The sequence below is a fragment of the Staurois parvus genome, unplaced genomic scaffold (genome assembly GCF_062004578.1).
Source record: "Staurois parvus isolate SC_StPar_1 unplaced genomic scaffold, SC_StPar_1.0 ptg000894l, whole genome shotgun sequence".
NCBI lineage: Eukaryota > Metazoa > Chordata > Amphibia > Anura > Ranidae > Staurois > Staurois parvus.
In genome coordinates, this window is record NW_028318690.1 from 1,831,658 (window position 1) to 1,847,721 (window position 16,064).

The 16,064-nt window shown below is 40.9% G+C and overlaps 1 protein-coding gene across 1 annotated transcript in view; it reads right to left on the reverse strand.

Moving 5' to 3' along the window:
* Positions 1 to 16,064, reverse strand: part of PIK3AP1 (phosphoinositide-3-kinase adaptor protein 1) — a 166,761-nt gene that overhangs the window by 46,205 nt on the left and 104,492 nt on the right. The window contains exons 9-12 of the mRNA XM_089656196.1: positions 10,762 to 10,854; positions 9,576 to 9,764; positions 1,763 to 1,831; positions 343 to 548 (exon numbers count right to left, since the gene is read on the reverse strand). Coding sequence (XP_089512322.1) covers positions 343 to 548; positions 1,763 to 1,831; positions 9,576 to 9,764; positions 10,762 to 10,854 — 557 coding nt within the window. The remainder of the gene's footprint in view (positions 1 to 342; positions 549 to 1,762; positions 1,832 to 9,575; positions 9,765 to 10,761; positions 10,855 to 16,064) is intronic.

Consider the following 16,064-nt stretch of genomic DNA (forward strand, 5'->3'; position numbering starts at 1 on the left):
TTGTGCCTGCGTGGGTTTCCTCCTACACACCCAAGAGTTGCTTGTAGGTTAATTAGCTCTAGTATGTGAGATAGGGATCTTAGATTGTAAGCACCTTGAAGGCAAGGACTGAAGTGAATGTGCAATATGTATGTAAAGTGCTGCATTAATTGATAGCGCTATATAAGTACCTGTAATAAATAAATAATACAATCATTGCTGGAAATAATTGTGCTGTGAAGTGAAAACTAAGCAAGAGATGACGTAATAGTCCTTGACTGACTTCTCAGCTATATAGCTATGTCTGTGGTCACCGATCATGCATGTTGCATATTAATGGTTTTGCTTTGTGTCAATACATACCTGCTGGTACCTGAAGGAGTCAGATCTTTTCTTTTGATTTAATTGCCATTCTTTGAATTCAAGTACGGCTTCATCCACGGAAACTATACCTAGTTTTACACGTTCTTGTAAAGTAATTAATTCCCGTTGACCTGGGGTCTTCATGCCAGCAAAGGGGTCATAGACACTTGACTGTTGGCGGTCTCTCCTCAACTTAATACTTGATGCTTAAAATTAAAAAAAAAAAAACAGTCATAACCAACAGCAACAAATAATCCTCATGCATTACAGCACATTTTTTGGAAGGCTAAGGGTAACCACCTGGTATGCTATGCTATTAGTTATTTCTGTATATATCTGAATTTTGGTCTTCTCCTAGGAAAGCATAGGATCCATTCTGACAGAACTGCCTTGATAGTGCTTTTTAGCTCTTGCATATACAAATGTGGGTGATTGCTTTTATTAAGATTTTAAAAACAAGGTTTTATTTAACACAAACTACTAACCAGCAGGAATGATACTGGAAAGTAACTTGTTTGGACTTAACCCTCTCCTATTTTGCTTTCTGTTGCAAGTAAATTGGTCATCTAACACAGAATCATGCTGCAATTATGACCAAAAGCCCTTAGCATAGAAAAATCTTCTAAATTTGCGATCGTAAAACTCAGAAAAAAGAAATGCATTTGTGAGCAGCTGCAGCATGGTGCGGCAGCAGTAATGGCACAGAGTCCAGTTGCAGATCATTCAAAAACATTTATTGAAGAACATGCTCAAATACAAAAGACCCAAGCAGGAGAGCACCGCATCAGGTAAAACTCACATTTCATTGCAGAGAAGCAGCGGGTAAGATGCACTGATAGCATCTGTCTTCAAAGGGCAGAATGCGGTCTGGCCAGCCTGATCCCATAGGGGAGGCTTCCATAAAGGGTTTCATGTCCCTAGCCTGTCCCTACTTGTCAGAAACCTTTCCCTGCTACTAACCACTTTCCCTGACAGATGGGCAATCTTTCCCTACTCTTACCACTTCACAAAAGTACACTAAAACCTGGATGCAGGGACCTATAAAGGCTCTGCTGACCCAAGATGGCCACCAGGAGTCATCTCAATGCAGAGTGGCCAATCCGAACACTGTCCTCAGTGACCAGGAAACCACAGAGAAACCATGCCTCTTCGGACTTCCTCTCCAGCTGTGGCACAACTTGGGTTGAGCGACACCTACAGTGGAGGAAGTAGACTTCACTTGCCTACACATTCATTGCTTTTTAGGACTTGAGCACAGTTGCAATTTTTCCTGGATGCCATTAGCACTTCACTGGTTGAATACTTATTGTTTAGAATAACTCAAAATAACTTCCTATAAGATGTATATAGATTATTCTTGCATAATTCAGTTCGAGGTAATCAGTTCGTAGACATATAGTGAATTTTAGAGTACACGTACCTGATCTCGAACGAAAAGAGTCCACATAAACATTTTCATTTCTTGGCACTGGCATTTGCCTTGGAAACACTAGGAAAAAAAATATATTATCACATTGTTAGGGGCTTAGAATAGATATAACTACAGTAAGTATTATTTAAAGTTCCCTTTCTGCCCTTTTCTCAGCATTCTGACATTTTCTTCTGAATTGAGATAAGATTTAAAGACTTGCAGATATCAGCGGGTACTGTCAAACTTGGTTTTCAAGGAAAATAGAGATTGTACAGATTGAAAAACCTTGTCTTAGTACTATTGTTTGTCACTCTGATAAACCATGGCTGGAGATGTCTACAGTGTGGCTCCTTATCTCTCCATAGCTGACTGTACAGGCGCAGTCTAATGGACCTCTAATGTCAGTCTCTTAAGCAGAAAAAAGGGTAAATTCATAATAATCTGTGGAGGCTGTAGCTTTCTAAACATATTGTCAACATATTGAAACATGTTGCTTCTTTTTTTCTTTTTGTTTCTTGTTGGATATAATTCCCTTAACTTCCTGTTCCAGAGACAAAATAATAATTTTCTCAAAAGTGGGCAAAAATCTCCCCTGAAACAGTTGTCCCCATTGTAAGAGTCTCCATGTCAAGATCTAGATCTGAACCAGGTCCTCTGTTGCCCGTAGCAATGGCTCTTCCCACTGTGTCAATCTCCTAGACAACCTTACAACATGTCTTGTTTCTGGTGAACATTGAAATACTTGCTCCTCTCATGAACTTCCTATTTGAACCATGTCTTTCACTTCCTGCTTGCCAAGTTATTGTGCTATTCTTCAGCCAAACTCTTGCTCCTTGTGCCCCTGCTGCTGCCCATTTCTTCATTACCACTCGTTACTGACCTTTGGATTGTTCACAAACTACATTTCTGCTTGATCCCTACCTGCTGCATCTGTTACTGGACCCTGGCTTGCTTACCTTTTGGTTGGGCCATCCTGAGGCCCATGACCTGGCACTAGCACTTCATCAAAATGATTTGTTGATTAAGCCCCAAAAGGGTGAAACGCATCTGAGAGGTTTTGTACAGGTGGTGAACAGGAACTGAAGCCATCTTTTATTCATTTCATTCCCATTTATGCAATAGGGAGTCAGTGTCCGTGTGCAGCCACCATTTTGTTGAAGTCTACTAGAGCCTGATAAGCTGATCCTGTCTGTCTTGCACCAGTCTATTCACATGCTAATCCAACTGACACAGGTTTGGGGGGCATTCAAGAGGTACTATTTTTACTGCTCTGGCACTAGAACACTGTGAAACCTATCTCCACCACCAGGAGCTCTGGTGAAGACCAGTTAGTGCTTAGATCCTGCGCTTCTGATGAGCCCACATCACCCACTAGTAAGACCTTCTTGTGTATTTGTCCTGCTGATTTCTGTGTGAACCTTTCTACTGCTGTAGCTACTGGACTTTGAACCTAACCCATGACACTCTTGTTCCTGTAACAACTATAAGATTTTTCATATTTTAAAGCACCGTTTGCTGACACAGCTCAATAGCTTATGCCCAAATTTATAACCACGCATGCAAATGTAGGTGTAAAAATGCAAACATCACAAACAAAAATTAACTAGGACACTGAAGTAAAGTAGCAAGAAAAAAGGGTACTTTAAACATGTGCAGCATGTAGCACACTTTAGTCAATCAAGTCTTTTCAGGGCTTATTTAAAGCAGAACACCAAGCAAAAATAAAAGTAAATAGTCCATTATAAAATGAAATAACAAAACTGTTTTTTGCTGTAATATGATCTCTCTGCATCTCTTTGCTCTCTATTCCTATCCGAATGCTTTTTGTCAGCACACAAACTGATTTGCTCCCTTGTGCTGCTTCTTCTTCTCACATTATAGCCCTGCTGTATTGTATAGGAGACTGCAAGGGGCTAATCTCAGGTCAATTTCAGATGCTTACTCCGCTTTGTTTAAAAAAAACTAAAGCATATCTATGGTCATAATGTCAAATCATATATTCATTTCCACATTGTATTTTAGTTATCTCTAGCCTACTGCTATTACTCTGAATTATCTTGAAGTTTGTAAACTTACTTTGTGAGGATCCCCACACATTTGCTTTCTTGAATTCTGTAACACATATTCACTAGACCCTGAGAATAGGTACTGTTTTGTCACAGAATTCACAGAGCCTGCCTTCTGAACTACAGAGGTACAGGAAGGAGGAGTTCCAGGAGGCAATCAATGCATGCAGGGAATTCAGGAAGTTGTGGAAAGCGATGGCTAGCAGACAGACAGCACACACAACATGAAAAGGGATTTTTCATGTATGCTTTTATTTAATTGTCAAATATAACTATTGTTTGTATTGTTATTACAATGTTGGCATTATAAAATGAAAATGTATGTAATAATTATTACAGAGCTGCATTATTCTGTGTCTTTTATATTTGCCTAGAGTTTAGCTTTAATATAATAGTGCAACTGCAGAAACTAATGAGATTTTGTCATCAATGATTTGATATCAGTGAACAAAAATCCCAACTCCAAACAAAGCTCCATGATATTTTCTCCTGTCCATCCAATAAATGCCCTTCCTTCATGTGACTTCACTGCAAAATGCTGCAGGGCCCTGTGATGAGCCCTTCCAACACCCTATGGGCATCAACCACATCATCAGGACGGTATATGGGCACTGGAAAGCAGATCCTACCATATTACAGAACAATAGACTTGGGATCAGCATGTGACTTAGCCAGAATAGATAAGTATTTGGGGCTTTTATATTTTATTAAACAAACATTTTTGGGATGTGTCTTACAGAATAGTCCTTTTTTGATCTCTTACACTGCACTTGACATTTTAAATGCAGCATTGATGTCAGCATGGTCCTGCTTCCTGTGCCAGGACTGAAACATTGAAATACTCGGGTTCTTTCCCCCCACTCCTTCTCAACCCTCACACTCCCAAAACTAAGCTTTCTTACATAAATACTGGAAATGCAAACACAGCTTTCTCTGCTTCTCTTTTTTATGCAAAGTATATAGGTAATTGTTTCAGGCAGATACTTCAAATGAGGAAGTGTTTTATTCTTTCAGTAACACTATATGTATCTTAAAAATGTAAATGTATTCCAAAGATGAACAAAACAGAATCAGCACTCAAATCTTCATGCAAACCAAGGACATGTCAAAATGCTAACCGAAGAGGTGCTGCCCTTCTGAGATCGGGTAATCTGGCCACTGGTGGAAAAAAAACAAACAAGGGAGCACTCTCATCGTGCATTACCGTGGTAATCCACGTATTTATTAATAAAAAAAAAATTATATACTCACAAACCAACGTGATAAAAAGCAGTAAGGTGGTACACAAAAACAGTCACAATATGGCTGTGTCTAATGATGCGGATATGCTAACGCGTTTCGGGAGCTGTACCCCCTTTCTCAGAGCTGTTTTTTTTCCATATTAAAAATGTAAACAGAGATCTTTTTGCTTTATAAAAGTCATTCCAATAGCAATGCTATATACTATACCTTTTACATATATATAGTTCAACTTGACATATATAGCTATACATCAAGTTGAACTAGATGGCTAAATATACAGCTGAAATATACATGGGAGCCAGGAGTGAGCCAATTAGCTCTGGGAGAAGTCATTAAGCTAGGGCCTCACATACCTTTTCCTCCCTGCACTGTGAATGTTTACATGTTATGTGCAATTAAACATTTTATGCCCAATTCATGCAAAACTTCACGTAATCCCAAGGGGTTCACATACTTTTTCTTGCAACTGTATACTAACTGAAGAAAAACTACTATATATTATGTTTCGCTCCCTCCAAACACGCAAAAAATCTGGTGTAGGGAAGAACAGCCAACATGCAGAGTTGGGTCTAAACCTATGAATAAAAATAATAGTGCAGAGCTAACAATAGTATTAAAATAGTAGGTAGTAATATTAATTAATTCATTAAAGTTTGTATAATGGATCCCAGAAGCAGCATCAATAATAAATCAATTAAATAATGATAAAAGATATAGAAAAGTTCATGTAATACATCTAATGTGCGGCACCAGTAAAACTTCCTCTGCTGTAATACACTTGTGACTGGTAGAAATAGCAGAAATGCGCACTCACCGACCGCGCATTAGGAATGCGCATGTAAGTAACCTTCAAATGAGGTGGATAACACCGGATAGATGGCAGGACATCCCTCTAGGATATGAATCATCCAACTTGGGTGACGTGATGTACAGCAGGGCTCAGAGGTCTCCTTAATATCGGATGAACAGCCTGGATGGATGGGCTCTCTCTTCTGGATCTTGGTGTAGTAGAAAATGCTGCTGTGGATCTGAAACCCTCAATAGAGGGTCAAAAACAAAGAGGGAGTGTCCATAATGTAGTAGGTAATGCTTTATTCCAGAATATAAAATATTGCGTGGGTACAGGTACAGGTACAGGTATGCGTCAAAATGAATAGACAGGGATAGTGTACTGACCCTAGAGTAAAAGGGCCGCCGGACCTCCTCGTGGTCGTGGCGGTGTATGACGTCACACGTGCTGTCCTGAGGCTCCTCCTGAGGCCTTTCGTGCTACGGCACTTCATCAGAGGGGAGGCCAACCCTGTCTATTCATTTTGACACATACCTGTACCTGTACCCACACAATATTTTATATTCTGGAATAAAGCATTACCTACTACACTATGGGCACTCCCTCTTTGTTTCTGACCCTCTGTTGAGGGTTTCAGATCCACAGCAGCATTTTCTACTACACCAAGATCCAGAGGAGAGAGCCCATCCATCCAGGCTGTTCATCCGATATTAAGGAGACCTCTGAGCCCTGCTGTACATCACGTCACCCAAGTTGGATGACTCATATCCTAGAGGGATGTCCTGCCATCTATCCGGTGTTATCCACCTCAGTTGATGGTTACTTACATGCGCATTCCTAATGCACAGTCGGTGAGTGCGCATTTCTGCTATTTCTACCAGTCACAAGCGTATTACAGCAGAGGAAGTTCTACTGTTGCGGCACATTAGATGTATTATATGAACTTTTCTATATCTTTTATCATTATTTAATTGATTTATTATTGATGCTGCTTCTGGGATCCGTTATACGAACTTTAATGAATTAATTAATTTTACTACCTACTATTTTAATACTATTGTTAACGCTGCACTATTATTTTTATTCATTATGATATGAGGATTATGTGATTCCTTTTAGTGTTCCAGCTGCTGTTTTTATGAGCGCTCAGTTTATTTTAGCATTTTGGGTCTAAACCTATGTTCGGACCACACCAAAAGCTTATCCCTACTAGGCAGTGACTGCACGTGTGCATGTGGTATTGACATATTCTAGTTTTTGCAATAAGAATCACATCAATTAAAGTGGTTCTAAATGCAGAAGGTTTTTCATCTTCATGCATTCTATGCACAAAGGTAAAAAACCTACTGAGTGCAGCGTCCCCCCCAGCCCCCCTTATACTCACCTGAACCCAATCACGATCCAGTGATGTGCATGAGAGCAGAGGCTGTCTTGGCTCTCTCACTTCTGATTGGCTTAGAGATGGCAGCAGCAGCCATTGGCAGGGGGCAGGGGATAAGCTGCATCCTATGTGTATTATGAACACACAGAGCCAGGTCAGGAGCAAAGCTGCACAAGTGCCTCCATAGCAAGCAGATTGATATGGTGGATACTTGGCGGAGGGGAGGGCCCAGGAACACTGGCAGAGCACCTGAGAAGAGGAGGGTCGGGGATGCTCTGTGAAGAAACATTGCACAGAGTAGGCAAGTATGACATGTTTGTTGGGTTATTTTATTTAGTCTGAACATTTAGACTCATTTTAACTAAACCAAAAGTAGGTATGGATGGATTCTTTGGTTGAGATCCGAGAATGTGTACAATTCATGCATTCCTTCTAAAATGATTCAGGACATACTTCTGTCCACATCACATTGTCTCATGCATGTGTACATGCTACACTATATTGCAAAAGTATTGGGACACCCCTCCAAATCATTGGATTCAGGTGTTTCAATCATCTCCATGGCCACAGGTGTATAACATCAAGTATCTAAGCATGCAGACTGCTTCTACAAACATTTGTGAAAGAATGGGTCCCTCTCAGGAGCTCAGTGAATTCAAGTGTGGTACTGTGATAGGTTGTCACCTGTGCAATAAGTCCATCCATGAAATTTCCTTGCTACTAAATATTCCACGGTCAACTGTTAGTGGCATTTTAACAAAATTGAAGCAACTGGGAACAGCAGCAACTCAGCCAAGAAGTGGTAGGCCACGTAAAATGACAGAGCGGGGTCAGCGCATGCTGTAGTGCACAGCTCACAGAAGTTGCCAACTGTCTGCAGAGTCAATAGCTAAAGACCTCCAAACTTCATGTGTTCTCAAGATTAGTATAACAACTGCGTAGAGAGCTTCATGGAATGGATTTCCACGGCTGAGCAGCTGCATCCAAGCCTTACATCACCAAGTGCAATGCAAAGCGTCGGATGCAGTGGTGTAAAGCACACTGCCACTGGACTCTAGAGCAGTGGAGACGTGTTCTCTGGAGTGACGAATCAAGCTTCTCTGTCTTTCAATCCGATGGTTGTGTCTGGGTTTGGAGGTTTCCAGGAGAACGGTACTTACCTGACTACATTGTGCCAAGTGTAAAGTTTGATGGAGGGGAGATTATGGTGTGGGGTTGTTTTTCAGGGGTTGGGCTTGGCCCCTTGTCCAAAATGTCGTGGTATGCTGACACCTTAAGAGGGAACTCTTAAGATGTCAGCATACCACAACATTTTGGAAAATTTCATGCTCCCAACTTTGTGGGAACAGTTTGGGGATGGCCCCTTCCTGTTCCAACATGACTGCACACCAGTGCACAAAGTAAAATCCATAAAGACATGGATAAGCGAGTTTGGGGTGGAGGACCTTGACTGGCCTGCACAGAGTCCTGACCTCAACCTGATAGAACACCTTTGGGATGAATTAGGGCGGAGATTGCGAGCCAGGCCTTCTCGTCTGACACCATAGCTGCAAAGGGTGGGCCAACTCAATATTGAATGCTACAGACTAAGACTGGGATGCCATTAAAGTTCATGTGCGTGTAAAGGCAGACATTTCAATACTTATAACAATATAGTGTATGTACTTATGTAGTTTTTTAACTTCTTGATAAATGAAATTATGAAAAAAAAATATACAAAATCTGTTGGTCTGAGAGTCTATAGCCCTCAACCTGGAGCCCTCAGGGCCTCTACAGATAGTGGTTTGTGGTGTTACTCAAGCAAGCAAAAGAAAATATTCTTTAAACAGACTTCTAGTAGTTAATGGTTTGGGTTTCTTTCACACTAACTTACTTTTTTTCTGTGCTGTCTGTTCCTTTTCTTTTTTTATATTCTATTTTTTCCTCTGATCTCTAATAATGGATCTTACTGAGAGAAATACCAAATGTAGCACAAGTAAATTTTAAAGGGCTGAAGGGAAAACAAATGTGGAAGTATTAACTTGTAAAGGGGCTATAATAAGCAGTGATCTCTAGCAGTCTAATGTAACATATATCCACCCTATATCTGTCTCCTGAAACAGGCCTCCAGTCTCAAAAAACTATTTTAGCATGTTTGGAGCCTCTGACCACCTCCTATTCAATCAGCTTTCTGTAGCAATAAATTCACACAGATATTACATCGGCCCCTTTGACGATGTTAGGGATTGTACTTGAGCGTCCCCATAACAAGCAAGTTGACCATCACATGTCTATACATCTTAACTCAGAATAAAATAAGTATTTTAACAGAAAAAAATGATTGTTAAAGACTACAGAACTCACCCTGTGAAATGAAAGGTTTTGTTTCTACTGGGTCCTCTGGCCTTGGGATGGGTATAGGCGGCCGATATGTTGGGGCAATTGAGGATGAAGTGACACTACTCACTGTATCATACTCTTTATTACTACATTCTTGGTAAGGACCTTCCATGTCATTGTCATATTCTTTATCATAAATGCCCAGGGTACTTCCTAGCAATTTCATTAAGACAAATATATGTAATTAGCTGCAGGCAAAAGTACAGGCATATTACTCTTGTAATATTGTATTTGTATATGTTTGGTATTTAGAGCATCATTTGAAAATATTTTATAGCATGTTGACCACCTTTGTTGGTGAGAAAATTATGAAATGCAGCTGTTTAATGAGTATTTAGCGGTGTACAGTCCTTGTGAGGGTGATTCAAGGTGTTCTTGAGATTAATTGTTCACTTAGAGCCTGTGTCAATAGCTTTTGTTCACATTACAAATGCAATCTCTCTCCATACAAGTAAATAGGAATGAAAAGTAGGTTGATGCAACTTAGAAGGAGGTCAATTACACCTGTCCACAAACTGTGAATGATCTCAGTATCTTCTCAAACTGATCTGAATATGCAAGTGTAATGCACCTAAAAGCAAACTGCATTAGTCCATAGGCTCAAGCTCAAAGCCTGTCGATACAGGCTCTATAAAAAGGCTTCGGTGGTTCATACCCCACAAAACATCGAAAGCAGTATTCAAGCTGAGGGTCATGGTTCCAATTAGAAGAGAGGCCTTCAACATGCATTGATGTTTACACATGAATCTATATGCTTGGAGGCATGAGGCCCCACAAAAAATGTCTTGCATCTAAAAATCTTAAGTGTCAATGTACTGTGACCGCCTCACCATCAATTAATGAGTAGTGAAGTTAACAAATTCACAACTGTTAAATCATTAAGCTTATTGCACCTACTACAAGCTGTACAATCTCCTTTAAATCTATAAGCAACTATATAGTGCAAGGACCTTTGTGGTTGGATACAAATTTAATGCAGAAAAAAGGTAGTCTTTATATAGGAGATCATATAAAGATTGTAAAGACTGTAACATCTATGGTGAACATAATGAAGTGCAATGAAAGGGACAAAAGTAGAGTCATATGAAAGGTAGGACACAAGAATCACAATTGACTGTAATCTTTTTTAACACATTCATAACTTACTTACCTTCCAAAATTTTACGCAACATTGAGTCTTGTGCAGTCAGGCCATCTTTTTCCAGTGATGGATGATGGCCTTCCAATTGGCTCATATCGATATCTGAAAGTCAATACTAAATTGTTAATTTGCACACTCCTTTAAAAACATTAAAAAATCTGAGTAGAGAAAATGATAATTAAACTCAAAATCAAATGCAGAAGTTTTATCATTGTGACTAGTCATGTAAAATTTCCTATAAGTGTCATAAAACCCAGACTATGAAAAACTCTCATTATGTTCTATATAACAGAGTGTGCATACTGTAAAAGCCACTAAAGCATTCATTGTGCATAGTGCGAACTATACCTGGTTGATTCTGCCTTCAGCGGTCCCTCCCATCTGCTGTGTGTCCCCCATTGTAGCCTGGGATTTTGCAGATCAGCTGTTGTCATCTACTGCTAATGCACCCGTTTTGGTTCCCTTCTAAGCTGATTATTTTCTAATTTTTCTTCTGTACATTCCACATGACTGTAGAGTCACACTTGTGGGTGCATACAAACTGGTAAATGATACTCCCCTGGCTCTCTCCTCCTCCATGTCCTCTTATTGCTAAACACTATGGGAGCTGGATATAATAGGCTGATTGATTGCATTCACTACGAAATGCACAAAACCACTTAGTTTTAAGATATATATCAGTATTAAATATATTAAATGAATTCATAATACCTGAAAAGTAAAAAAAGAGCCTTGGATGCAGATGCCATCTAAACAAAATGAAAGCTAGAGTCAATCATGTTTGACTCCGCCTACACCATATTAATGTCCAAGTAAAAAAAAAAAACAAGTATTATACAGTTGTGCTCAAAAGATTACATACCCTAGCAGAAATTGTGAAATTTTGGCATTGATATTGAAAATATGACTGATCATGCCAAAAAATGCTCTTTTATTGAAGGATGATGGTCATATGAAGCCATTTATTATCAAATAGTTGTTTGGCTCCTTTTTAAATCATAATGATAACAGAAATCACCCAAATGGCCATGATCAAAAGTTTACATACCCTAGAATGCTTAGCTTCAGTACAGACACACAAGGTGACACACACAGGTTACAATGACAATTAGAGGTTAATTTCCCACATCTGTGACTTTTTAAATTGCAATTAGTGTCAGTGTATAAATAGTCAGTGAGTTTGTTAGCTCTTACGTGGAAGCACTGACTAGGCTAGATATTGAGCCATGGGGATCAGAAAAGAACTGTCAAAAGTCCTGCGTAACAAAGTAATGGAACTTTATAAAGATGGAAAAGGACATAAAAAGATGTCCTAAGCCTTGAATATGCTAATCAGTACTGTTAAATCACTTATTAAGAAGTGGAAAGTTCGGGGATCTCTTGATACCAAGCCAAGGTCAGGTAGACCAAGAAAGATTGCAGCCATAACTGACAGAAGAATTGCCCGGGATTCAAAGAAAAACCCACAGGCAACCTATGAGACTATGAGACTGTCTCCAGGGCCTAGGGATATCTTAAAAATCTGCTAGAAATCTAATACCTCTACACGTTATCCAAAACTACAAAATGCAATGTTTTGGCTGGATTTGTGCTTTAAAGTCCAACTGCAGTCAATCATTTTGTATTAATTTGGTGGGAAAGGGTTAGAAACCCATTCAGGCTTTTATTTTAGTTCCACTGGGTAAATTTCCCTTTATATCCTGTCTTACTAAAGTTGGGGAAAATCCCCCTAATAATAACACACAGCAATAACAATGTTACAGAGGCTCTAACCCTTCCCTGGTCTATCTAAGCAGGCATGATTGCAGTTCCCCTACCACCTCCTGACCATGCCATAGCCAAAAGATGGCCACAGCGCGGTCATCTAGTTCTGGGAGGGCGTCTATAGACTTCCTCCCAGAACCCCGTTCCCCTGTTCGCCCCCAATCGGGCACGTTCTGTGATTGCTGTGTCCTTTGGATAAGATCAAGGTAAAGTGCCAACCACAGCGGCCCTTTAAAATGTGATCAGCTGTGTTAAATCACAGCTAATCCCATGTAAACAAATGCCTCACGTGCAGTCTCTGTGTGAGGAAAGGAAAGCCGATAACTAGAATCCTGTGACAGCACACATTTACACTGATAATCAGGGCACTGATCATCAGTGCCCTGATAATCAGTGCAGTCCCATCTATGTAAATCAGTGCCTATCAGTGCAGCTTATTAGTGTCCATCAATGCAGTATATACGTGCCCATCTGTGCCACCTATCAGTGTCCATCTGTGCTGCCTATCAGTGCAGCCTCAACAGTGCCTCCTCATTAGTGCCCATCAGTGCACCTTATCAGTGCCCATCAGTACTGCTGATCAGTGCAGCCACATCAGTGCAGCGTCATCAGTATACATCAGTGCAACCTATCAGTGCCCATCAGTGAAGGCCATCAGTGCCCATCAGTGCAGCCTCATCAGCACACATCAGTGCAGAAGAAAAATTACTTATTTTCAAAATTATATAACGGAAACTAAGAAAAACATTTTTTTGTCAAAATTTCTGGTCTTTTTTCATTTGTTTAGCAAGTAAAAATAAAAAAAAACAGTAGTGATTAAATACCACCAAAGGAAAGCTCTATCTGTCTCAAAAAAATGATAAAAATTTCAGTTGGGTACAATGTTGCATGACCACCTAATTGTCATTCAAAGTGTGACAGCCCAGGGCAGGAAGGGGGTGAAAGGCCCGGTATTGAAGTGTTTGACATGTTTATGATCAGTTTGACTCGACTCCACAGTAACTGCAAATATTTATGATGCAGGTTTTGAAAATCAACATTAATATGCAACTAGAACACTAAACAGAAAGCATTTTAGTGGAATCTAAAGTGATTCTAAAAGCTCAAAGGTCTTTACAGGAAGAAAAGGCAAGGAAGTATCACTGGCATGTATTTGTACTTTATCCTGCTGGTAAAATGGGATTCTCCCTAGCGTTCCCCTTACATATAAGAACAACTTCCCTGTACCGATAAAAAGTAAGCTGTACCAGAACAGGATTAGCATTCTGCTAAATCACTTGAAAGCAAAGCAGAAAGATCAAACACTTAAAAAGGAAAACTCAATTTAAAAGCAAGATATTGTTTAAAGCAGGGGTGTCCAAACTTTTTTCAAAGAGGGCCAGATTGGATGAAGTGAACATGGTGGAGGGCCGAACATTTTTCCAAACATTCTTTGAACCATTACAATTAAATGCAAATAAATTATTTTATGCCAAGTTACCGTATTTTTCGCCGTATAAGACGCACCTGACCATAAGACGCACCTAGGTTTTAGAGGCAGAAAACAGGAAAAAAAAAATTCTGAACTAATGGACTGCAGACACAGTACAGGAGATGACCAGAGACTGCGGACAGCACAGGGATGACCAGAGACTGCGGACAGCACAGGGATGACCAGAGACTGCGGACAGCACAGGGATGACCAGAGACTGCGGACAGCACAGGGATGACCAGAGACTGTGGACAGTACAGGGATGACCAGAGACTGCGGACAGTACAGGGATGACCAGAGACTGCGGACAGCACAGGGATGACCAGAGACTGCGGACAGCACAGGGATGACCAGAGACTGCGGACAGTACAGGGATGACTGCTGACCTTTGGGGAGGTGGGGAGCGGGTACCTGAATTTGACAGGTACCCGCTCTTACTTCCGCAGTTGTTCTTTGAACTTACCTGTTCCTCGATCCAGCCGTGCGCTGTCTTCCCGGCTTCTGTAATGGCGCTCGGCATGACAGCCGGGTGCCCAGTGCGCATGAGCGAGAAGCACTTGCGCTTTGTGATTGGTCCGGTGGCTTCTGGGATCTGTCATGTGTCCCAGGTACCGCCTTACCATTCACAAAAAGCACCGCTTCTTGCGCATGCGCACTTGGCACCCGGCTGTCATGCCCAGCGCCCACACTACAGAAGCTGGGAAGACAGCGCGCCGCTGGATAGAGGAACAGGTAAGGTCCCGCTGCAGAGCTGAGCGGCCGGCCCGGTATTCTGACACGGCCGCGGTGGAAATACCGGACCGGCCACTCCATATTCGCTCCATAAGACACACTGACACACTGACATGGAGGGCCGTATTAAACCGACCCTCGGGCCGTAAATGGCCCGCGGGCCGGACTTTGGACATGCCTGGTTTAAAGTAAAGGACTAAAAAAACCCTTTTCCTTTCCAGAAATAGAAGAGCAGCTAATATGTAAATGAACAGCTCTGAAACACCCGTCACCTTCCCAAATCCTGTTTACCTCCCAAATTATCACCCAGATTGGTAAATGCATAGAGCATCGGCGCCTTCAGAAGCAGCTGCTAATTCTCTGTTTATGTCAGTAATGCAGTGCTTTCCATGCCATTAATGCCTCTGGCGATTGGCTGCTGATCCACAGAATTAAGTTATTTTTGCACTCATTTAGGAAGAAACTTTACAGAATGTTTTCTTCTAGTAAATGGTCCAGGGCATACATGGCACATTTGGGAATAATTACATTACCATTTCATAAATCAGTTATTCTATAAGCAATTATAAACCTTTATTGAATATCACTGGAACCAGCTGGCAAAAAACTTTGATTCCCCATACCATTGCTCCTATATCAGGATCGCCTCTTTTGCAGTGGATATTGTGACAATGTTTAAAGCCCAACACCAGGCTCCTATTTTAATCCACTGCTATATATATTTTGTTTAATGTACCTTTTCCAGATTGCACACCGGGTCCTCTTCCTTAGTGGTCTCCCCTGGTGGCAGGTGGTCCTAGATGTTGCAGAGCTTTATGGCAATGTAAGGACACCCGTGCCTCTCTGCATCAATACCCTTAGATTGTATTGGGATAGGGAAAAGTATGCCTCCCTACAAACTCACTATCCTTAGTCTAAGAACATCTTGTGGCAAAAAAGAAGTACTGCTGGGGACAGGTTTGGATTGAATGTAAGCATTGCTTTTTTTTTTCATTTTGGAAGATGTTGCCGTTCAGATGGACTTCAAATACAGTGGGGCTGGGTCTTCCAACATGACAATGATCCCAAATATACCACCCGGGCAACAAAGGAGTGGCTTCGTAAGAAGCATATCAAGGTCCTGGAGTGGCCTAGCCAGTCTCCAGATCTCAACCCCATAGAAAACCTTTGGAGGGAGTTGAAAGTCCGTGTTGTCCAGCGACAGCCCCAAAACATCACAGCTCTAGAGGAGATCTGCATGGAGGAATGGGCCAACATACCAGCAACAGTGTGTGCCAACCTTGTGAAGACTTACAGGAAACGTTTGACCTCTGTCATTGCCAACAAAGGATATATAACAAAGTAC